General features: G+C 42.1%; 2 protein-coding genes across 5 annotated transcripts; one reads left to right on the top strand and one right to left on the bottom strand.

The window, feature by feature from the left end:
- Window positions 1-641: 641 nt before the first annotated feature.
- Window positions 642-4,582, bottom strand: LOC125542649 (uncharacterized). Of its 3 annotated transcripts, none has more exons than XM_048705780.2 (11): window positions 4,360-4,582; window positions 4,041-4,261; window positions 3,593-3,639; window positions 3,420-3,500; window positions 3,158-3,326; window positions 2,820-3,039; window positions 2,676-2,741; window positions 1,600-1,716; window positions 1,351-1,423; window positions 1,204-1,266; window positions 642-1,034 (listed from the first exon to the last, which is right to left on the bottom strand). In XM_048705780.2, the coding sequence occupies exons 1-10, from the start codon at window positions 4,479-4,481 to the stop codon at window positions 1,225-1,227; spliced, it is 1,158 nt and encodes a 385-aa protein (XP_048561737.2). In that variant the 5' UTR covers window positions 4,482-4,582; the 3' UTR covers window positions 642-1,034; window positions 1,204-1,224. The 3 variants fall into 3 exon arrangements, with proteins under 3 accessions (XP_048561737.2, XP_048561730.2, XP_048561745.2); XM_048705773.2 differs by having other exon boundaries at window positions 1,229-1,266; XM_048705788.2 differs by lacking the exons at window positions 642-1,034; window positions 1,204-1,266 and having other exon boundaries at window positions 1,352-1,487.
- Window positions 4,583-14,143: 9,561 nt separating this feature from the next.
- On the top strand, window positions 14,144-20,225 carry LOC125542636 (phosphatidate cytidylyltransferase 1). 2 transcript variants are annotated; one of them, XM_048705751.2, is made up of 12 exons: window positions 14,144-14,361; window positions 15,101-15,195; window positions 15,620-15,873; window positions 16,006-16,157; window positions 16,654-16,795; window positions 17,480-17,636; window positions 17,807-17,854; window positions 17,954-18,040; window positions 19,278-19,406; window positions 19,502-19,558; window positions 19,695-19,778; window positions 19,882-20,225. In XM_048705751.2, the coding sequence occupies exons 2-12, from the start codon at window positions 15,115-15,117 to the stop codon at window positions 19,984-19,986; spliced, it is 1,296 nt and encodes a 431-aa protein (XP_048561708.1). In that variant the 5' UTR covers window positions 14,144-14,361; window positions 15,101-15,114; the 3' UTR covers window positions 19,987-20,225. The 2 variants fall into 2 exon arrangements, with proteins under 2 accessions (XP_048561708.1, XP_048561717.1); XM_048705760.2 differs by lacking the exon at window positions 14,144-14,361 and adding an exon at window positions 14,853-15,009.
- The last annotated feature ends 2,189 nt before the right edge of the window (window positions 20,226-22,414 follow it).

Raw genomic sequence — 22,414 nt, 5'->3', positions numbered from 1 at the left:
AACACAAGATCTGCGGGGTGCAGATGGTCACGGCAGTTTCACCATCCTCCAAAGAAAGTATTCATCACAGAACTCAACATAAAAAATGTACTGAATAATGTGAATATCGCATCCAAATTCATAAATACTAATTCAAAACCAAAGAATGGTATTATAAATTTAGGAATTAAAATGTGAAATTTATTTTTAATACAGTGTTGTTGTGATCGAGACAATACGAGATTTGCAGTGTGCAGATGGTGCAATATCACTCTAGCGTCATGATCTTCCAAAGAAATTATTCATGACAAAATTCGATATTGCTTGGTTCGGGACTGATATTTTACAACTTAGATATTTAAATGTGTAATCTTATTTTTATATAATGTTGTCGACATCAGGACAAGAGAATATACTCAATGAAACAACCATCATCTTGAGGTCCGAATCATCTCCATTGTAAAAACAAAACAGTACTCTACCAACAATTTATGATCTAAATAATCCATGCATATGGTCGATTCATTTGATTGAAATCGTCATGGGTTTCTCTTTTTTCTGTTTTATACTTGAACAGAAAAAAATGGCTGATACCTTTTTTGTTGGGAATGTCAAAAATACCAGACGTATAACTTGACAAACATAGACAACATAAGCACACATGAATCCACCCACAACAATTTTTTGGGGCGGGCACGACAATTTCATAAAATTAAATTGACCAATAACATAAATATCCGGGTCTCATGGATCGAAAATTCGAAACGAGAAAACTGATTAATGTGCTCTAATCCACTACAGAACGAAAGCCAACTCTTCCAAGATCTCAGACAGAGGAGACTCGCATGCTCGTTCCAATGATATCTGACCCGATCCGAAGCTTGATGACAGCAGCAGAGGCAAACCAGATCATCAGAGATAAATGGACGACGAGACAAAAAAAGATTTTACCTACCAGGGTTTCAACATGTCGGGAGTTCTAACGGCGGATAGGGGAGGACGAACCACTACTATTGCTGAAGCTAGAGGCACTTCTCCGTCTCCCTCTAAAGGGCCTGCGCCAAATGAAAGAAAAGAAAAAAGAATTCCTTTCTGTTAGATAAATAAATTGGTTTGAAACGGGGCAAAATAACGTCTAATTTCCTTTTGTTGTATTTGAGACGGATTCTTATGATGCACAATTAAACAGGTTGCTCTAATAGAAGAAAAAATAGCACCACTTACGACTTGGAAAGGCAAAGGTTACTACCTTTGAGGGCTGCGACTTCTCAGTACCCTTCCGGCTCCCTGTACAAGAGGAATAATCAGCCCTCTTTCCTTTTTTTCATCTTAAAGAAAAAAAAAAGAAGAGAGTAAAAGTTACGAGTTTACCCTTCTTGGCGGCGTTGGTGATTCAGAATATGACGAGGATGAGCGCCCACGCCTCACAGGAGCTGCTCGACCCCTGGTTCCATAGAGTGGTTTGTTAACACAAGGGGATATTTCTTTACACTGCTCAGGAGATAGCGCTGAAGTGACAGGCTGACTGTAAGTTTCCTTTTGTCTCATAAAAGATGCACAAACCACTGATCCAAAATGGTACAAAAATAAGATATGAACCTAGGTCAACAACACCATTACCTGACAGGAGAAATTGATCTGGAAAGGGAGCGAATTGGTCGACGAATGGGAGATCTACTACGAAGATAAGGAGGTGGCAGCCTTCTGGGAGGACTTCTCATCCGCGTTGGAGGTGTCCTGCAGAATGAAAGAATGGTTAACAGAGATAAAATGCAAGCAATACTTTGCATAAATAGCTTTTTCTTATATAACTACTCAAAAAGATAACTGGAAAGTAGAGTAAATTAGAAACTTCTTATATAACCAATCAGATTTACTACATAGGACCCAGTTTATCGTCCCAATGGTTCACACAAGTTAAGACAGAGTAACTATCCAAGAATAATTAGCAGGCTCCGTCTTCTAATTTGGAACTAGAGCTGCATGGTATTAGCTACTTCTTATATAATGAGATAAGCTACAGACTAAGATTCATGAAAATAAGGCTCAAATGAATACAGAATATGTGAAAAGCTTATACTGTCTCTTAAGGGCATTTTGGCTGGTATGTTGATACTGAGAGTTCAGAAATAATTGTAGTGCACTAATATTTTGGGCACTAAGCATGTTCATTACTGATTTTTTTTCTTTTTATGGCTAAATAATCACAGATTAAATGAGTTTGGGGAAAACTGTCGAGATATTGGCTTTGCATTTTTGCCCATCGTAGCACATTTTCCTTAGAGTGTTGACTGTTCTGTCTCTTGAAACAGATTAGAAATAGATCGGATAAGTAGGCAGACCAGGGATAGGATTGAGTGCATTTATGAGGTTGCAAGCGAAAGTTGTACACACAAGGGGTTATGGATCCAATGTGACATTTGTGATGCTTGGTAACATGCTGATTGTATTGGTTAACCTTGATGACGCCCAAAAAAGACTTGACCGTGATGATGATGATGATGATGTGTTGTCAACCAGTGAAAAAGGCACCATGAAGTCAAAATGTAGAAGGCAGAAGAGAGCCAAATATTGTATTGCAGAGACAGAAGAAAGCGACATGTGTGTGGTGTGCAGCCTAAACTACTATCTTTCATGCTACATTGATGGTATGCCCATCACTGATATTGGCACAGCGGCACTCTGAAATGACTTACATCCTTCTAGGAGCGAATGGAGAACGTCTTCGGACTGGACTAACATAACCTCTTCTTGGTGAAAAGCTGCAATCAAAAGAAACATTTCAGCACTTCCCAATCACCATGGCAAAGACAAAGAGAATGCATCTAGGCGTTACTCACCGCCTTGGTGATCTGAACCTTCGAGGGGGTGGAGAGGGAGACCGTCTTCGAACTGGATATCCTGGTCTCAGGCTAGGAGGTGTTCTGCCGCGCCTGAATAGAGGAGGATCTTTCCAAGGGTGAATTGGTGGTGCATCAGGCTGCCGCCTAGGTGAGTCAACCCTTCCGCTTGGAGCAGGTCGCCTTTGTGGAGACAGAGCTGGTTTTCTTTGAGTAGATACTGCTCACAGGTAAGTATTTAAGCTTCAAACAACATATATATTACTGCTCAATGCAAACATGATGCCTGGTTTAGGGGCCGAAAAGCAGCTTGTGGTATTGGAGGACAAGAAGCTTACATTCCCTGGGTCGCTGCTGAGTGGCCTTTTCAGCATTAGGAACAACTGTATCAGTCTCAGGCAGATCTCTTTTCGGAGGATTGGGAAGAGCCTTCGGCAAAGAAACAGCAGCTTTTTGGCCCGGTGCAGGTGCGAATTTCACTTTAACAACATTCCCATCAATTTGAGCCTGTGCAAGTCAACAAGTTTGAATAGTTAAAACCACCGATTTTCCTGAACTATAGATGAAATGTGGTTGAGCAGGGCAGATTTCGATTCATACACCATCCATGTAAAGAAGCGCCTTCTCGGCATCAGCTCTCATCTTGAACTCAACGTATCCGTACCCACGAGGAAGATTGACCTGAATCAAAGCCAACATATATAGTCATGACATAACAACGATCACAGCATTTCCCCCTAGAGCCATAATGACTTCTAAACTCATCTGCTTACCGCCTTGTCCATGGACAGCTCCACATTGACGATTTCACCATAGTTCTCTGCATCACAGCACAACGGTGGCAATCAGCTAAAGGCGGCGGCAATGGCTCAACATTAGCGATTCTTTCAGAGAACGAAGACGTGCAGTATACATAAGCACTAAGAACTGAACTTCACCATAGTTCTCCCCAGCACACTTGTGTGGTAATCAGCACAATGCAGCGATATATATTCAGAGAATGAAACGCGCAGCAGCATAAGCACCAAGAACTGAACTTCAAGCAGTAAATCAAATCACACAGTCACACAATGGTGGGTAATCAGCTAAAGGGGGCAGCAAATGGCACGCTATCAGCAGCAGCAATGTATTCAGACAACGAAAACATGCATCATAAGTACAGTACTACTAAGAACTGAACTTCAAGTAGTATTCAGAGAGGAGAGGAGTGGTTCTGCAGACCGAAGATCTCCCTGAGATGGCCCTCGGTGACGTTGCGGGAGAGGCGGCTGACGAGGAGGACGAGCGACGACTCGTCGGGGACCGGAGCGGGGGAGGGCTTCCTCGGTGCTGGAGGGGGAGGCGAGGGTTTCTTGGGCGGCGGCGAAGGCGAGGTCGGGCGGCCTCCCTTGGGCCCCTCCCGCGGCGGCGGCGGCGAGCGGCCCCTCCGCGCGGCGGACGAGCTGCGAGGAGACAGAGCAAGCAATGAGAGACCGACCGACGGGGAGGCGAGGGGGGGGGGGGGGGGGGGGGGGGAGTTCCGGCGGCGCGGCTGGCTCACCTGCGGCGGCCGCGGTCGGGAGGGGAGCGGCTGCGGGACGGGGAGGAGACCGAGGAGAAGGAGGAGAGGGAGCGGGAGGAGGGGGAGGAGAGCGAGGGGGAGCGGGAGCGGCGGCCCGCCATCGCCTCGCGTCGCCCGCCGCCGGAGATGTCGCCGGTGTCGGTCGCTCAGTCTATCTGTGTCTTTTTTTTCTTTGAAACAGTGGGAAGGAAGGTCATGGTTTTGATGATGGCCTACCTGATTTTATTTATTTCTGAGGTTCTTCTCCTGCTTTGGTTCATTGGTTGCCATGTCAATTTTCAGGAGAAAAAAATGTCAATGTTTGTACTTGTGTACAAGTGAGAAAACTTTGTTTGTAGATCTAGTGTGGATGACTGCTGAGGATTAGCCAACCTATTTTCTTATTAGGAGCTAGGTTAGCACTTTGAGAGGTTGTAGTCACCTGTTTTCTCTTTTTCATCAACCCTCTTCATTTTTTAAATCAGACTCGCTCCAGCTAAAGCGCATCCAATTTTCAGAAGAAGAAAAAAGGATATCTCATATGCTTATGTTTATTTTCAAATAGAAGGTCTTAAAAACTTTGTATAAGTCTCGGAAAAAAACTTTCTTTAGAGCATCTACAGCTGGACCCTTTATTCCCCCGAAACGTCCGCCCGATCAGTGCCCGATCAAAAAAAGGTGACCCAACCGGACCATCTCACTTCATTTGAGGATCTTCGTGAACATACTATAGGGCGCGAGTAATTCCATTTATAATCTTGAATCCCTTGCTCCAGTCCATGAATAACGCATCCACCACTCAAACAATAAATATCGACTTTGTTTGGAGATGGAAGCTCTGTTGCTCGAACTGTTTGCAGTTCAGCTTTGAAAATTTGGCAACACCATATCCTCGTGAGATATTTCGTTCATGAATAACGATAAAAAAAGGGCATGGATGAGGGCATATGCCCCCCCCCCTCCTCGGTGCACTTCACCACGTTGTGTTTATTCAATAGTTATTTATATTTGAGTGGATTGTAATCATTATTTACATCATGTAATCACATGTAAATGGTGTACTGAGACTCACCTGGCCGCAAGTTCTGTGATGGTCACTTCATTTGACGATGCATTACTTGCATTACCTACTAGATTTGGTTCAGAGTTGGTATTGTTCTCCTGGGTGCAAAAGGATGGTCTGGTCATACATGGGAGATACACATCGTTACTTGTGAGCATGAAGATTACTGCTGACATCGAAGACCTATCGGCCGGCTTTTTCTGAACACATAATAGCCCGATGTGGATGCATTTCAACAATTTGTTATTCTAAAAACAGTTCTTCAATGATGGATCTATCAACTCCATGGCTTTATCCCTCGTCCACTGCTCTAAATTCCACAACGAATTGTTCAGATTTGGTGTGAAAACTTAGCAGCACTATCTCTGACATAACAATGATTAGACATTAAACTTTGTGAGCAATATATGAGCTTAGAAAGCTTAGAAAATCAACATCTTGATTAGAGTTATAGAATCCGGAGTTTCATCTTCCAGTAACGATCTCTAAAATCGAAACTCCCAGGCTAAATACATCGGACCTAGTCGAATATTGACCACGCATCACGTACTCTGGCGACATATACCCACTGAAACAAGAGTGTGATGTTTTATTGTGAAAGTTTAGGACATGCGTGGTTTAACATATACCAATGAATAACCTTCTAGGGACTTACTACACTTGCTATGTTCCATCAATGCGATGAGTAACAAATATGTGATTGAAAATATGTGATTGATCCCCTCCAAATATCTTTGCTAAGCCGAAGTCAGAAATATCTGTTGGAGATATTCCGTTCATGAATAACGATAAAAAATAGATATATCGCCATGTTGTGTTTGTTCAGTAGTTTTTTATATTTGAGTAGATTATAAGCATTATTTGCATTATGTAATCACATATAGATGGTGTATTGAGACTCATATGGCCGCAAGTTCTGTGATGGTCACTTCATTGGCGGACATGAGGCACCCGCCAAGCGCAGTCAACACGATGAACCACCCACTACTCAGCGAGAGTGAGCTCAGAGACGGGGTGACCGAGGATTGGGATGGTCGCGTCCTTCCCAGCCGCGCCTTCACCCCGGCAATCACGTTGCAATTACAGTGGGGAAGCCTGCACCCCATGGCAGCTGAAAATTGCAGCGCCATGAGCACACCCAGAAGCAACAATGTTGTCTTCCGATGCATTTCTTTCCCTTGGTGGTGGACTGTTGTAGTGCGCGTAGAGGACGGAGGTGGCACACGATTCTCAATTTATAGGGCGGCCGTCAGCTGCTTAGCCGAGTGGCATCATTGGCTATCCCTAAAAAAGCTGATTGGCTAGTACCCCAACATAACCGGATCTTCAATTCATATGATTAAGGCTAAAATGACGTGAATTGATTTGCATAAATGGTCGGCGGGGCCATAATATTTTGTCAGTGGGAACTGAAACAACTAATGTTAATATGTTTTTGAAAGGAAATGTTATGTATTTTTCTAGCCAGTTGTGCATTGTCCAATCTCATGAAATGATTTTATTTTAGCGAAGTAACGGTATGGTTAACAAGTATATCCAAATTATTGATATTTCATTTGTCAAACATATCTCATTTTTTTGCTATAATTCCCGCAACAACGTACAGGGTATCATCTAGTTATTAATAAAGCAAGATGTGATTATTTGATTATTTTTTCATCTGTTCACCACTGAAAATAACTTTTTTATCCGAGGTGGCACTAAATTTTTGTGCGCCGGTCTACTGGAAACAGAACAATGTTTTATTCAGAATTGCATACATGGGCCACTTGCACTGTAACCCAGCGAAGTCAGCCCATTTACTTTTCTACCCACGCAGCTGGAAGACCTATTTGTCGCACAGGGCGGCCAATAATCTCAGCTTCGCGCAGGGCGCCCAGGTTGGCCGGCCCGTTTTCCTTTTGTTCTGTCTTCTGTTTCTATTTTTCTTTTTCTGTTCCTTTTTCGTTTTTTCCTGTAATTTTTCCATTCCAATTTTGTTTATTTTTTACTATTTTTCATAAATTCAAATTTTCCAAAAATATTCAGAATTTTGACGATATCCAAATTTTCAAAAAAGGCTTAGAACTCCAAATTTTGGTTCCCATTTAAAAAATGTTTGGAACTTTAACGATTTTTTATTGTTTAGACATTTGTTCAAATTCCAAACATATCCAAATTTTCAAAAAAATGTTTAGAACTTCAAGTTTTGTTCCCGTTCAAAAAATATTTGGAACTTTAACTTTTTTCTCTTGTTCCGATATTTGTTCAAAATTTCGAAAAATATTTTTCTTAAATGCTTGTCATTTCCGAAAAAGTTCGGTATTCTCAAAAAAATGTTCCAAATTAGGTAAATAATATGATTCAGTGAAATGTTCAGAAATTCAAGGAAAAAGTATTTTAAATAATCCCAAATTGCTTCTTTGTACACAACTGTACCAATTTATATATGTGTGCAAAACTACATGTAGTAATAAGCTGGATGAAGGATGGATGGATTGGTATGTGAGCTAGCTGGAAAAGGACCCTGAATTTCTCAAGATGTAAAAAAAATAGTTGTGCTTTCCAAAATTGTTCGAGATTTTAAAAAAGGTTGGGTGTTAAAAAATGTTCAAAATTTGAAAATATTCATGTTTTAGTGAAATATTCACAAATTAAAAAGATTGTTCGTGTTTACAAAATAAATATTTACTAAAATTGTTCTGAATGTTCAAAACATGTTATTGTTTTTAAAAAATTGTTCACAAATTTAAAAAATGTTTGTGTTTATATAATAGGTTCATATTTTCAAAAAAGTATTTGTGAATCTTTAAAAATGTTCTCTTTTCAAATTTTGTTTGTGCTTTTCCAAATATGTACGTTATTTTCAAATAACTATTCTCATTTTGTAAAGCTGATCAGGAATTCAAAATTTGTTCATGTTCCCAAGAATATTCGTCCATTCGTAATAATAATAATTTTAAAGTTTCAAAAAAAAAGATTTTGATCTGACGTTGCAATATGTTCTTAAATATTTACAATGACTATTGGTTAGCAGGATGTGTTTGTTCGAGTGGCTGGCAGCAATTGGTCGGGTCTTTTAGATCGTGAGTTGGATCCTTGAATATATTTTTATTTATTTTTACTCGTGCCTTAGACACACATGTCATTTTGGTGTCTGGGTCTTTCACAGTCTACGCAACTTAGCCGGCCTAACTACCTAGGAAATATGTCAAAAATATTTTAAATAGTCTCAAATTGGTCCTTTACATACAATTGTACCAATTTATATACATATGTGAAACTACATGTAGTAAGCTGGATGAAGGATGGATGAATTAAGCTGAACGAAAAATAGGTGAATTGGTACATGAGCTAGCTGGAAAAGGATCCTGAAGTTCTTAAAAAAAGGAATTAACTCTATTACGTGAGTTAGATGGATGGATTGCTACGTGAACTAGCTACAAAGAACCGTGAGCTGGATGCATGGAAAATAGAAGACCCAGCTCACTTCCATATTATGGAACTTCACACGGTTAAATCCTGTCGATCAATGAACGGAAAAATAGCATAGTAGTAACTCCGGTTGTACTACATTTGTGGCTTGTACATGAAAAAGAGAAGACCCGCCTCATTTCCATATTCTGGAACTTCATAACTTAAAACCCTTTCGAATGGATGAAAAAAATAGATTGAATAATCCGCTGGACTTTTCTGGCGTGTGATGACCCGCTATTTTTCGCCGCGTGTGAAGTAATCAATCCGCTATTTTGCGGGCGAGCCCCATCCAAGATTACATAAACTTAACAAATCACGTAGCCTCAACGATGGCTCGTCAAAGTTCAAATCCTTCTCCTTGCGTAGAAGAAATAATAAAAGGATTCGGACCCTAGTTCTGATACACCGTGCAGACAAATCAATAAATTGGTGCGGCATCCTTCGTCGCTCATTGTTCTAGAGAGCCTAATAGATTGGCGCACAATTTTGCTAGACATAGTTTCACTTTTAAGTTCTATTTTGTTTGCGATGCGGTGATCCTCCCAGTTTTTCTGACAATGTGGATGATGTAACTCTTGTTTGAGTTTAATAAAGTTTGCCAAGTGGCTTCCCCCTAAAAGAATCAATAAATTGGTTTCCTATTTTGTCCCCAACAGAAAGTAACTTAGATTCAAATTCACTCATCCTTGGCAGGTCTCCTTCCAAAACCTTAGAGCAAGATTCCTCTCTACCATACGTGCATGTCCTAGTTTGTTTTAGCATGAAAACCAATGGATCCGATCAGCTCTATAGCTCACTCGCAAAAAAAAAGATCAGCTCTATAGGTTTGAGCAGGACAACCATGTAGCTTGTGTATCGTCATTGCCGTCCGTACAAGCAGAACGAATTTTCGATAATTTATATACCACCTGCTGCAATACTAGCTTGTCCGCACGGGCCTGGTGCAGGCATTGTAGCGTTGCGGCCCAGCCCATGGCGGCATGTGCCAGTGCCACGCGGGTATCTGCCCTTGCTGAATTCCCTGTGGTACTGCATTTGGAACTCGCAAACATGCTTATATGGCAGGCAATTAAGGAAGAGAGATATAATTATAATAACATACTCCCTCCTTTCCGGTTTATAAGGCTCAATTCAAAAATCTCACCAACCAAGGTAGATGATGAGTGGTGGAATATTTTTTGTAGTTTGCAAAAGCACCCAATTAATGCTCTTGTTTTCCTTAAAAAATTATGTTTACGAATGCATTAATTGCAATGCATGCATGCATAAAGTGCATGCATTGGTCAATTTTCTCTTAATACTTGCATGCAATGATTTAATGCACCTTGAAGTCTGAACATGTGATAAGGAACAACCAAATTGAGCCTTATAAAATGGAAAAACTAAAATTTTGAGATAAGCCCTATAAACCGGAAAGAAGAGAGTAGATAGATACCGTAACATAATAAATGTGATGCTATTATGTGTCATGCATGGCAATAAATGAGACCATCTATGATACTAATCCATGATACTATGCACTATAGAGGTAGTAATATAGACTAGTAACATATGCATGTTACTAGACTAAGTTACTCCCCACTATAACCAGCCTGACAAAAGGTGAAACGTGTCGTCTGCCGGGCATTTCGTTTGTAAGTGGTCCTTTCTCGCATTTTCACTAGCAAGTGGTCCTTTCTGGCATTTCATTTGTCATGACTCGTAGGTGGTCTAAAACATCAAAAATTCCAAGTAGAACCGATCTATCATGTTCACTGTTGAAGAGTGAACCACTTGACGTCTTTTTTTTCTATACAAGTTGTTTGATCTGATGGACAAACAAATGTGTTCTGCTGAAGCCGTGGACACCATGTCGCCTCTACTAGCTGCCCCGCAGGCAACATAGGCTCGGGTGTCAGGAACGGTGGCCTCACAGTGTGTCAGGGTAGCCTGCGAAAGATGCCGCAGTTTAAGCACGAGAGAGAGAAGAAAGTAGTGGCAAAGAAAGAGAGAGGTAGATTAGGGCCCGGCTAGCTACTGCTGCTACGGTTGGGTTGTAATGCTTAGTTCATGCCAAAGTAAGTTTCGACAAACAAAAAGGGAAACATTTGGGGTTTTGAGGAAATTAATTGATAATCTAGATCCTGATACCTTTTTCATAAGTGCAAGCTGTCAGCAATTATTCTCCTCGAGGTTACAGTATTAATTGAAATTTAGCGGACATACTTCATATCCAATTAAAGCACACCCTGTTTTCCCTACATGTGGTCGGTCAGGTACTTCATCAGTTGTGGTACGTAATTGTGATGAGTCAAAATGAATACAAGTTTTGCTTCTCGTCTCCTCTGTAGCCTCCAGAAATAAAGACATGTTACTATAGCCAGTACTGCAGCGACACTAAGCACTAGAATGGCTATTAGAACTCTGAGTTCTCTTATCTCTGCTTCTATCTGGCAGATAAATCCAAACCTGAAAAGTATCAACACAAGAAAATGTATATTGGTGGCTCCCCAAATCATGTGCACCCAATATTTCAAACAAAATACATGTCATTGTGTGCTTGTGTGTGTGTGTGCGCGGGGGGGGGGGGGGGGGGGGGGGGGGGGGGGCAGGCATATGCCCCCATGCCTCAGTCATTATCCCCGCCTAACAAAATATTTTGCTAACAGTCTCCAACCATTATATCAGACACCTGGTTGTAGGAAATATCAAAGGTTTTAGTGCAAGAAAGACAAGTTACCTAAATAGTAGTTTCCACACAAGAAGTTTAACCTTATGTGCTTTTGTTTTCTTTTACGAAATAATGCCATTGTGTGGCACCTAAAGTTCTTAATCTATGAAAGAGCCGGCTCTTAATGAAAGTGACATTTGATATGCGGCACCGAGAGGTGGTTGTGGGGCTGATGAAGGCGGTGGTTCAAACGGGCTCTACAGTTGCACAATTGGCAATCCGTTGATGAAAGAGTACGTCTGGTATTAGAAATTGCACCGCGCGCCGAAAACTTTTCCGCCTTGCATTCCGAAGAAAAAGTCAAGCATGAACTGCCAAGTTAAGTTTCTTGGGGTAGGTCTGGTCGAACGCTTTCTCACTGGTGCTGAACTGACTATCTAGATCCGAGGCTGCGTATTCGATGGTCGCGTTGGCAGGTCGGCCGGTGGCTGCACAGAATGTCAAAGCCACAACTGCGCTGACGTTCTTGGCGTTCGGAACGATGACGTTAGTCATGGTGATAACATTCTCGCGAGGTTGTAGATCATTGTGTAACTACTAATGCATTATATAGTGGTTTCTGAAGTGATATAAATTAGTCTAAAGCACATTTTGTGCCAGAGGAAATTTGACAAAAATGACCCACCATCCCGTCACTCACTTGTAGGACTAGCGGCTACACTTCTTTTGACACAAAGCGTGCCATTTGTGTCAAAAAAGGTATGAAAAAAATGTGTGTCACTTTTTCAAATATTTCTTCATGCAACTAGTTTTCCATACAACCCATATCCTCACTCTCTTATCTTCCTATTTTTTTGAAAAAGGTGCTAGATATCGCTAATCCTGTATAACACTATGCTTTCTAGTTTGAAAGAGCTCACATTCAGTAGTGGTCTCCAATTAGAATTGGATCATCCGATTTTTATTGGGCCAATAATTTCTCAAAGCTCTCTCATTCAATTCTTTTATACAATGTAGTATGCTTCCTAATTTTTAAGGCCTCATAATTAATTGAGGCCTTCAATTTAAAACCGGTCACCTGATTTTGAGTGGGTCAACAATTTCTCAAGGAGCTCTGACATTCAATTCTTTTTTAATTTTCTATGTCCTCTAACTTTGAAGCTATTTCATTCAATTGAGGTATTCAATTTTAGATTTGGTTTATGATTTTGTTCGGGCCAACGATTTTTCGAATCAATCAGCAGCAACCGGCCTATAAAAACAAATCAATCTCGTGCACCCTCCCACCACCTAGTATTAGGAGTTTATGGTGTTTAAAAAAAGCATTAGGAGTCTATGCACATTGTAGAGTTTTTGTACCTTATCTTTATCTTTTATGGGTCACAAGAAGTCGCATGCCGCCAGGGGCGGATCTACACCCCAGGCCCCCAGGGCCCAGGCCCGGGGCGTGGTTTTATTTTTTAGCTATTACCATGCTATGTTTTTCATATGGGCCCAGGGCCTAGCCCACGACATAGCCAAGGCCTAGACGCCCAGCTTCCTCAGCCACGACCTAGGCACCGTAGTTCGCACGCACGTCTGGACCTCCCCTCCTGTGCGCCGCGCCGCAGCCGGGCCGCCGGCGACTCCCCCCCACGCGGCCACGCCCAGTCCAGTCCCAGGGAATGCCTTGCTCCTTGCCGCTCTTCTCCACGACATAGCCCGGGGCCGTCTCTCTTCCACAATCCCCTGCTCATCTGCTCCCCGCTGCTCAGGACTGTGGACTGCTGGTCTGTCGCTGTTGCTCTAGCCGTGCGGCGCGGCTGGTCTACTCCGGCCACTGCCTGATTCCGGACTCCCCATCTCCGCGCCGCCGCTCTACTCACTGCCCGACTCCGGGCTCCGATTTAATTGATGTATAGCCCCTGTTTACGTATGATATGAAGAAAGTTTAACTGAACCTTGAACCAACTATTCAGTCATCGTTCCTGCCTAATTCTATATGCATTATCGATTTGAAACTGAAGCATTCTTATGTCAATTCATTTCATATTGCAGAAATAGAAGATGAAGAGATATTTGTCGACAAGTATTTCCGATGATGATATTTTAGATTTTAATTAATCATTATTATTTCATTATGTTTATGCCTTTTCTTATGAGATTACTAGATAAATACAAACGTAACCTACATGGATATAAGTAATTCCCACCATCCTCACGAGCTCCGGCGACGGAAAACGAAAGAGAAGGGATGCGCCGCACGGAAGCCAGCATACATGCTAGCAGAATGGCAAAAGTGCATGCACGCATGGGCATAGCATGATGGCTCGTTCAACCGGGAGGGAACAATCTATTTAGAAGCTTTTATGTATTTTTTTACTCAAAATGAAAAAGCTGCAAAAGTAGAAGCAAAAGCCCAAATAAACAGGGCCTAAGCCGCATGAGCCCAGCCCCCCTAACGTTTTGCACCTGCTCGTAGGACGGTGGGCCGGCTCGGGCCTCTCGGTGCCGCCCCACGGGCCCCCGGATCTGATGGTACGACGCGCTTTGAAATCGGCTCCACGCCCACCCTTCCTTTTTTTTTTATTCCTCCGACAAAGCAAAGTGGGAAGAAGAATAAAAATCCCACCCCCGCACGCACGCGCACACGCGGCCGCACCACAATCAAATCCATCGCCACGCACGCCCCCACTCAAACCCACAGCCCCCGCTCGGCTCGCCGCCGCCGCCGGGCCGAGCTAGGGTTCCGGCGAGCTCGCCCGCCCGCTCGAGGGGGCCGGGTCAGGGGTTCGCTCCCCGGCCGCGCCCTCCCCTACCTCGCCGAGGGGAACCCGCTTCCCTCCCCTCCCCGGTGAGTTCAGTTCAGGACCCCCGCCCCCTACCTTGCTCGCCGCTCCCTGCCAGTTCCGCGGGGAGAGGGATCCCTTCCCTGCCCGCAAGGCCGCAACCCGCCGCCGCTGCTGCTGCCCGGAGCTCACTTTCCGGAGCTCTTTTGGTCTGTTTCTTAATTCGGAAGTGGGGAATACGTACGCGATCCTGAATGCTGCCTGCTGCTTTGTTGTTGCATACATAGATTCCGCCTTGCCTCTCCGGGGGAGATGCTTAGATTGTTTACTTTGCTGGTTGGTTGATTGACGGCTTGGAGTTAGCTGTAGGTCAGCGGTTGCCGTCAGCAACCAATCGGGGAGTGATTCTGACAGCGATGTGTACCTCCCTTGCTTATTGCGTGGAGTTTGTTTATTGCGTGGGGGCAACGACTGACGGACCCTAAGCGCTTGCTTGTCGTGCCGCGCCACGCCAAGGATGCTGGGGATGGATGGTTGGCTGGTCCACCGCTGCCCACAAATGCTGGTTTTAGTACTTCCCTGTGGCCCTCACCGGCTTATTGTCCGGGTTGCGAGTTCCGCTCCGCGTGCTCTCCAATTAGCGGTCTGTCTGTTCCGCGGATCATCTGTTTGTAAAGCTGTCAGTGGTTGAGCCAACCTGGTGATTCACAGCGGTGTGCTCCTCTGTTTTACTGCTTGCTGTGAGAATTCACTTTTGTGGGTGAATCTGATCTAACACAACTCGCTGTTGCGACGCATTTACAGGCTCGACAGCCGCAATGGAGAAGGAGCCGAGCAGCTCCAGCGACGTCTCTGCTTCTCATGTAGGACGTGTTCGGAACCGAAGGCGCGCTAATGAGGTGGTTTATTTACCTCTTGGAATTTTGTTCCTTTGACTCAGGCTTCCTTTCCATGTCGTTTAGCAAATGGACAAACTCTCTAGTTTCTCAGAGTGTTGCATCCACGCCTTGTGTTCAAGAGAAGAGAAAGTAGTTGATCCTTTTTCTATTCGAAATTCATTCATTAATCAGATGGCTATGCTACAAACATCTCCAGCTAACCCACCTCCACTTATGTAAAAAAGTTCTTGTGCTGTGCAGAAAGAAAGAAAAAAAGAATCTTGTACTGCTGTTATTTTGTTTATCGCTTGTTCATTTACCGTTTTTAATGTAGTACTTGTTGAGTACTGACATGAAAGCATGCTGCAATGATAGAGCATCCACCTGTTTTATGTTAGACTACCATGACTTTTTTTTTGAGCTAATTTTATATATTTTGCTACAGGTTACAACCGATGGGAATAAAGCCAATGGACCAACTTTGCTTGTCAGCGACCGGAACAAGTATAAGTCGATGCTTATCCGTACATATTCTACTGTGTGGATGATTGGTGGCTTTGCATTCCTAGTTTATATGGGTCATCTTTATATCTGGGCCATGGTGGTTGTCATTCAAATATTCATGGCGACAGAGCTTTTTAATCTACTCAGAAAATCCAGTGAAGAGAAGCAACTGCCAGGGTTCAGGCTCCTGAATTGGTAGGTGCCTAGTCATTCTGATTCTACGATTGTTTTGAACGGAAAATTGTCAGTAACTTGGATGACGTAGCTGCCACGATTGTAATGCTTTTCAAAAAGTATATATAATTTTGTCTTATCATTTCTTTGCAGGCACTTCTTTTTCACAGCAATGTTGTTTACATATGGACGCTTTCTTAGTCGGGAGCTTGTTAACACAGTATCTTCAGATCACTTGTTGTATAAGCTCGTCAGCGGCCTAATAAAGTATCAGATGTTTATTTGCTATTTTCTTTATATTTCAGGTAAGTTACAGTATGTTTTGCAATGCGGAAATAATGTCAACTAGTAATTATTCACTTCAAAATTTCATCGTGTTAAGAATATTTCAGAACATGCTAATATGTGTAAAGACCTTATCCAAAAGATAGTAGCTCATCACTCATGACATTTATGCTCTGCTTGGCACTTTGGTTATTATTTGATTATAGGTTTTCCAGTCGATGTAAATGACAGTGCACCTGTGGCATTAGCAATTATTCATGCAAACAGAGTGGAAATATTTTGTTGTCTATTTGACCTGTTTTGGATGGGTGTTAGAGTTTGGGAATGTTACGAACTAAAAGTTTATGTAACGAACACAATGTGTTACGCAAAAGCTGCTTTTCTTTGGCTTTTGCAAATTGTTTGGTCGCATGAGTTTTGCAAAGACATTCCTCTCTCTAGTAACCTGCTTCTCTTGTCTTGCTAATGTCTATTTCATATCTTCCATAAAAGTAATGTATAATTCCGATGATCCAGGATTTGTATGGTTTATTTTGACACTGAAGAAAAAGACATACAAATACCAGTTCAAACAGTATGCCTGGACACACATGATCCTTTTAACGGTTTTTGCGCAATCTTCTTTCACGGTTGCAAATATATTCGAAGGAATGTTCTGGTAAGCCATTTATTTATCTTGTTAGCGTTCTTTTCTTTACAGTTTTCACTTGCTGACTTGAGTCAAACGTTTATCCATTTTTAACCAGTTTTGACGGTTGGCATGTATTTATTCAGTATAGTTTAAACATCCAAGTTTCTTGGTTTAAAAAGCACCTGAAGTTATTGAAGTAACTTCAAGATGCCTAATTTCTTGTACAGCCGTTAAAAATATTTTTGCCATGAAGTCCTGAACCTGTTCAACATACTAGGAATTTCCCAGATTGCCACCCAATGTGCTTCCTTCACAGAAGCTGTAGCCTACAGTTCTTACTTCGGTTACAGTGGTAATATCACCCATTTGTGATTTAGTTCTAGTAGGAGTCTGACCTACCACTGTAAGAACATCCAGGTCCTCACCAGAAAGAGGAGAAAAGAAAAGAAAAGAAAGAAAAGAAAAGAAAAGAAAAACTTAGGAGTGCTGGTTGCAACAGCTATATTCAAACTGTTAACTGTCTATGCATGTTGCTGTTTGATATCTGTGCCTTTCTATATCTGTTTTTTATTTTATCCGACTTGAGTTAAGCTACATTATGACAATAGCACATTGATAAGTAATATGCATGTTAGTTAAGCGAGTAACTGTTGATATTTTAGCCTGTGCATTTGACAAACTCCATACATCTTTAATGTTATGCTTCTACAGGTTTCTTCTACCTGCTTCGCTCATTGTGATCAATGACATTGCTGCCTATTTATTTGGGTTCTTTCTCGGGAGAACACCATTGATCAAGCTATCTCCAAAGAAAACATGGGAAGGCTTTATTGGTGCATCAGTGACAACCATCATCTCTGCTTTCCTGGTGAGATGGAAGCCCTGGTTTACGCACTTGAGAGATTACTAGTACCTTCAAGGGCTTGAATCTGTAAATAATAATTTATGTTACACATTTGATGCACAAAATGATTTCGGATGCTTCATTTGTAATTCTTTATAATAGCATTTTTCATTTTCACTTTTTTTCTTTGGCAGTTAGCAAATGTAATGGGTCGCTTCCAGTGGTTTACATGCCCAAGAAAGGTAACTTATTATTTCTTTCAGAATGTGACTATTAGTTGGATTAGCAAATTGGTGTACTGTTGATTTTATTCTTAGTTTGTATTTTGGTAATATTTTCAGGACCTGTCAACAGGGTGGCTTCAGTGTGATCCTGGCCCTATGTTTAAGCCAGAGCATTATTATCTGGGAGATTGGGCACCAAATTGGGTAAGAAGAAAGATATCCTTTTCAATTTGTTAGTTTTCATACTATTTTCTCTACTATATAGGCTGGCATAAGCATAAAGCTCAAATTTCTAAGCCCCCTCCCTCACAACCGTTGCCTGAGCCCAAAAAACAAACCTCGACTCCAAAACCGTTTGGTTGATAATTCTCACTCTTCAGCAAGACAAGGCACATTACCCCCCTTGATCAATTTACTCTAGCTTCGTCCTTTGTGGCTAGTGTGGCGTTTTGACATGCAAGTGGTTTTGTACGACATGTCAACCAATCAGCAGAATCAGCCAATAACCAAAAACGATGGTGGGACTACGTGGTGTCTCGAAACTTCTTTCCTCTGTGTCTTTCGTTCTCCATGGCTCTTCCTTCCTGCTGCCCTTCCGCAGCAGCCGACAGGGAAGTGGAGCACATCAGCAGTGGTGTTGACTCCATTCCTTAGCTATGGCAGCAGAGGTAGAAGGATCAGCAGCAGCCAGTCATATGCAGAGCACGGCGGAAGCGGCGGCAAGAAAGAATCTGGAGAAGGTCCTGCATCCAGATGGAGTTTAGTCTCTCAGGAGTTATGGAGTTATCTGTGGTAATAGTTGGTGTCCATGACATGTTAGTCTCAGTCTTGTGTCAGTTGAAGATTAGAAGTGATATTACTGGTATTCTATGGTATAGACTCCTCTTGATAATTGGGAAGGGTCAACACTGTGTTTGACAATCAAGAAAAAGGATGCCACGTATTTGCTATTTCTCAGTCCATATAGGCCTCAGCCGTATCTGTCTTCCTCCCAACAGTAATTATCCAGATGTGGAAATGTGAACCAAGGTTAATAACAGGGCACTTGTTGTGGCTGCTGATGTGTCTGACAAGCAGCATTTTACATTAGGGAAGTTTAACATGTAGGTGCCATGTTAATTAAAACCACGGGGCGTTTGGGTAAGGTCAAATCAAGTGCTTGAATGACCAATGAAGATGTTTATCCCATATTGGTCCTTGAAGGGTCAAGACAAGCATAATCACATCATTTACATGTGACCAAGTGCTGAGCTGAACCAACAGACTATTCTTTTCCCGTATCCATCAAACCCCCCTTGCTTGATGAATTAATGCTACTTCATCATGATAATTGATCTATTTACTTTACCTAGTTGTTTCCTTATTAGTTTTGTACCATCTTTACAAAGTTTATGGATCTTTTAGCCATGAACTTTATCTGATTACTTGTGTCTCTTGACAGTTTCCATGGAAAGAAGTGTTCCTAATGCCTGTGCAGTGGCATGCTTTAGCCCTTGGTTTGTTTGCATCGATAATTGCACCATTCGGTGGATTTTTTGCAAGTGGCTTCAAGAGGGCTTTTAAAATAAAGGTGCGTACTGCTTCATTATCGTTGCTGTCTCTGGGAATACTAAAGTATGGAAATTATACAGTTTTTACTTCCATTAACATCTTCGAATTTTATAGGATTTTGGAGACAGTATACCTGGGCATGGTGGAATCACTGACCGAATGGATTGTCAAGTAAGTCACCACATACTGAGAAGACTTGATTATGCAAAGTTGAATAAACTTGTTTATTGTTTGATATATTTATCATACATTCCTAGCCTTTGCAGTTTAGCTGAAAATAATATTTATTCTCGTACATTTTCCCCAGATGGTTATGGCAGTTTTTGCATACATATACCACCAATCGTTCATCTCACCCCACAATTTCTCCGTTGACGCAATCTTGGATCAGGTCTGTATCTATAGCACCTTGTTTTTTTTGATCTTACCATTACCCTGCTCATTGTGGTTCTCATCCATTCATGGCCTACTATATTTCTTTTGCAAACACACAGATCTTAAGAAACCTGACGTACGAGGAGCAGAGAAACTTGTATGAGCAACTCGGGGAGATGTTGGGCAACTTATGCAAAGCTGATAAACTCGCTGCTTGCTTATGAAAAGCACACAACACAAGACAGTAGGCTGGCTGTGTATGTATCTATTTGAGCGCTCGCTCGGTTCGCCGTCATGAATGTAGCTCTAGATTCACCGTGTACAGCATCGTCGTCGTCGTAGCTCCTCTGTACCCTTGTGATGGGAGTGATGGTGTCCTTGTCAAAAACATTGTACAGAATGGATGTATGGACTGTGGTTGATAGGGCTAACTAATTTAATTAGGTGCTTGATTTGCTGTGAACTTGTGTTGCTTTTATTCTCCCCCCTGCTATTGATTTATTAATTTGCCCGTTGTGCTCGTTTTTCGTAATCGGAGATGGAAAACTTATATTCCTGTAAACCCTCGCTTTGTTTGTTGGACCATATCGAATATTTCAAGAGCTGCACACAAAATATTTGAAGTCTGCATGTTTCTGTTGCCCCTCTCATCTATGTACAACAACAGTATAAACTACTCTCTGATTCATTCAAAAATATTTGAAGTTCAAGGTTTGTCCTGAGTCAAACATTAAGTTTGACTAGTATGTGGCGTGGCAAATTGTTTGATGTTACATCTTTTTGCATGTCTTATGTTGCACGATATGTTCGTAATACAGCCATTTGCATCGACACCCAAATTGCAAATTTATATTGCAGAAATATTTGGGAAGGGATGGATGCACTGTTTGTAGGATGCCTATTATGCACTAGACTTGTTCAGACTAGTATACGATTACAGAGTGCGTAGTGCATGCTTGAGGTTTGTGTGACTAAGTACTACTCCCCACGTTCCAAAATATAAGTCTTTTTAGAGATTTTAATATGGACGGATGTATATATACATAGTTTAGAGTGTAGATTCACTAATTTTGCTCTGTATGTAGTCTATATTGAAATCTCTAAAAAGACTTATATGTGTAGATTCACTAATTTTACTTTGTATGTAGTCTATATTGAAATCTATAAAAAGACTTATATTAAGGAACGGAGGGAGTACGTTGTAGTAATTATATGAGATGGTTTATACGTCTGCAAAGACTATTCTTAAGTTAGTTCAGGATGACCAGCTGGGGATGTCCAGGACTCAGCTAATCCATTTGCTTCTTAGCCTTCTTCTCCAAGACATGGCTAATGTTTAGAGAAGCTTGACAAGAAAGTTCACTAATCGGCAAGCAACGACCCACTAATGTTGGTAAAATTGTACAAAAAGTCCATTCAATGTCTGGATATCTTAAACTAAGTTATTGTGGAGGATCATTAGCCTCGACGTTAGCATTGGCCTCATGGATGACGCATGCATTCTTGCCTTCCATACTCCATCACCCAAGCTCTACATAAGTCACTCCTCTCACTATAGCAAGGAACCAAGAAAAACACAGTAAACATCAGTACAATCAAAGTTCAAATCCGCAGCACACACCCATAGCGCGTTGCGGAGGAGAAATGGCTGGCGAAGATGAGCTGAAGCTGTTGAGTACGTGGGCGAGCCCCTGGGCTTCTAGGGTGAAACTCGCGCTCCACCTCAAGGGCTATAATTAATTTGCTTGTTCATCTACGTAAAAAAAGATAAAATTTCCATGGCAAAAAAAGGTATATTTGTCACCAAAATACAACACTTGACATGAAAAAAAATATTTTTTATGAAGGAGAAAATAGATCCTGTTGAACTTGAGCATTTCTTAGACTTTGAAATGCTTTTGCTTGAACTATAACTATTTCAAATAAATTTTATAAACTTGACAGAAACTTGGACTTGAGCAATACTTCTACCATGGCAAAAATTGTTGAACTTGAGCATTACTTCCACAAAATACTGTTGAACTTGAGCATTACTTCTACCATAGCAAAAATTGTTCTCCCTAAGCCAAAAACTTGACAGAAACGTGACAAAAATTGCATTGAGAGGAACTTGACAGAAGCTCGGGCGTTGGGGGCCGGTGGCCACAATGACGGATCGAGGCAGGAAACAGAGGGGGAAAGAGCGGTGCTCACGAAGGAGCACACGGAGGCTTAGTGAGGGACTAGTAGCAGCAGACAGCAGTGGGATCGACGGAGAATAGCGACGGCCACAGGAGGAAGCAGCGGAGAGTTCGACGGGGGCGGGATCGACGGAGAACGGCACCGGTCCTCGTAGTCGAAGCAACGGAGCTCGACGGGGGCGGCGACGGCGAGGAGGCCCAGCGACGAGGCCGAGCGGGCTCGGAGGCGACGACGATCTCTGGCACAGCAGCCTGGCAGTGTCGTGCTGTGGTTCGGCGTCGTGGGAGAGAATGAGAGAAATTGGGGAAAAAAATCTATAACTACTGCTTATATACCCCACCCTTTAGTCCCCGTTGGTGGCACTAATCGGGACTAAAGGGAGGGTGGCCTTTAGTCCGAGACACCAACCGGGATTAAAGGTGAATTTCACCAACCCAAAGGCGCGCGAAACCCAAGCCTTTGTGAAGATAT

The sequence above is a fragment of the Triticum urartu genome, chromosome 1A, assembly GCF_056163025.1.
Source record: "Triticum urartu cultivar PI428250 chromosome 1A, HENAU_Tu73, whole genome shotgun sequence".
NCBI classification, from domain to species: domain Eukaryota; kingdom Viridiplantae; phylum Streptophyta; class Magnoliopsida; order Poales; family Poaceae; genus Triticum; species Triticum urartu.
Note: the sequence above shows the minus strand (reverse complement) of the source record. Positions and strands in the feature narration are given on the sequence as shown.

What these genes read in the sequence shown, in the direction of transcription:
- LOC125542636 (XM_048705751.2), top strand. Translation starts at nt 15,115, where the DNA reads ATGGAGAAGGAGCCGAGCAGCTCCAGCGACGTCTCTGCTTCTCATGTA. An exon ending in GGGTTCAGGCTCCTGAATTG is followed by an intron (nt 15,874 to 16,005) that starts GTAGGTGCCTAG and finishes ATTTCTTTGCAG; the next exon opens with GCACTTCTTTTTCACAGCAA. An exon ending in CCATCATCTCTGCTTTCCTG is followed by an intron (nt 17,637 to 17,806) that starts GTGAGATGGAAG and finishes TTTCTTTGGCAG; the next exon opens with TTAGCAAATGTAATGGGTCG.
- LOC125542649 (XM_048705773.2), bottom strand. Translation starts at nt 4,481, where the DNA reads ATGGCGGGCCGCCGCTCCCGCTCCCCCTCGCTCTCCTCCCCCTCCTCC. An exon ending in CCCGACCGCGGCCGCCGCAG is followed by an intron (nt 4,262 to 4,359) that starts GTGAGCCAGCCG and finishes GTCTCCTCGCAG; the next exon opens with CTCGTCCGCCGCGCGGAGGG. An exon ending in AGCTGTCCATGGACAAGGCG is followed by an intron (nt 3,501 to 3,592) that starts GTAAGCAGATGA and finishes GCTTTGATTCAG; the next exon opens with GTCAATCTTCCTCGTGGGTA.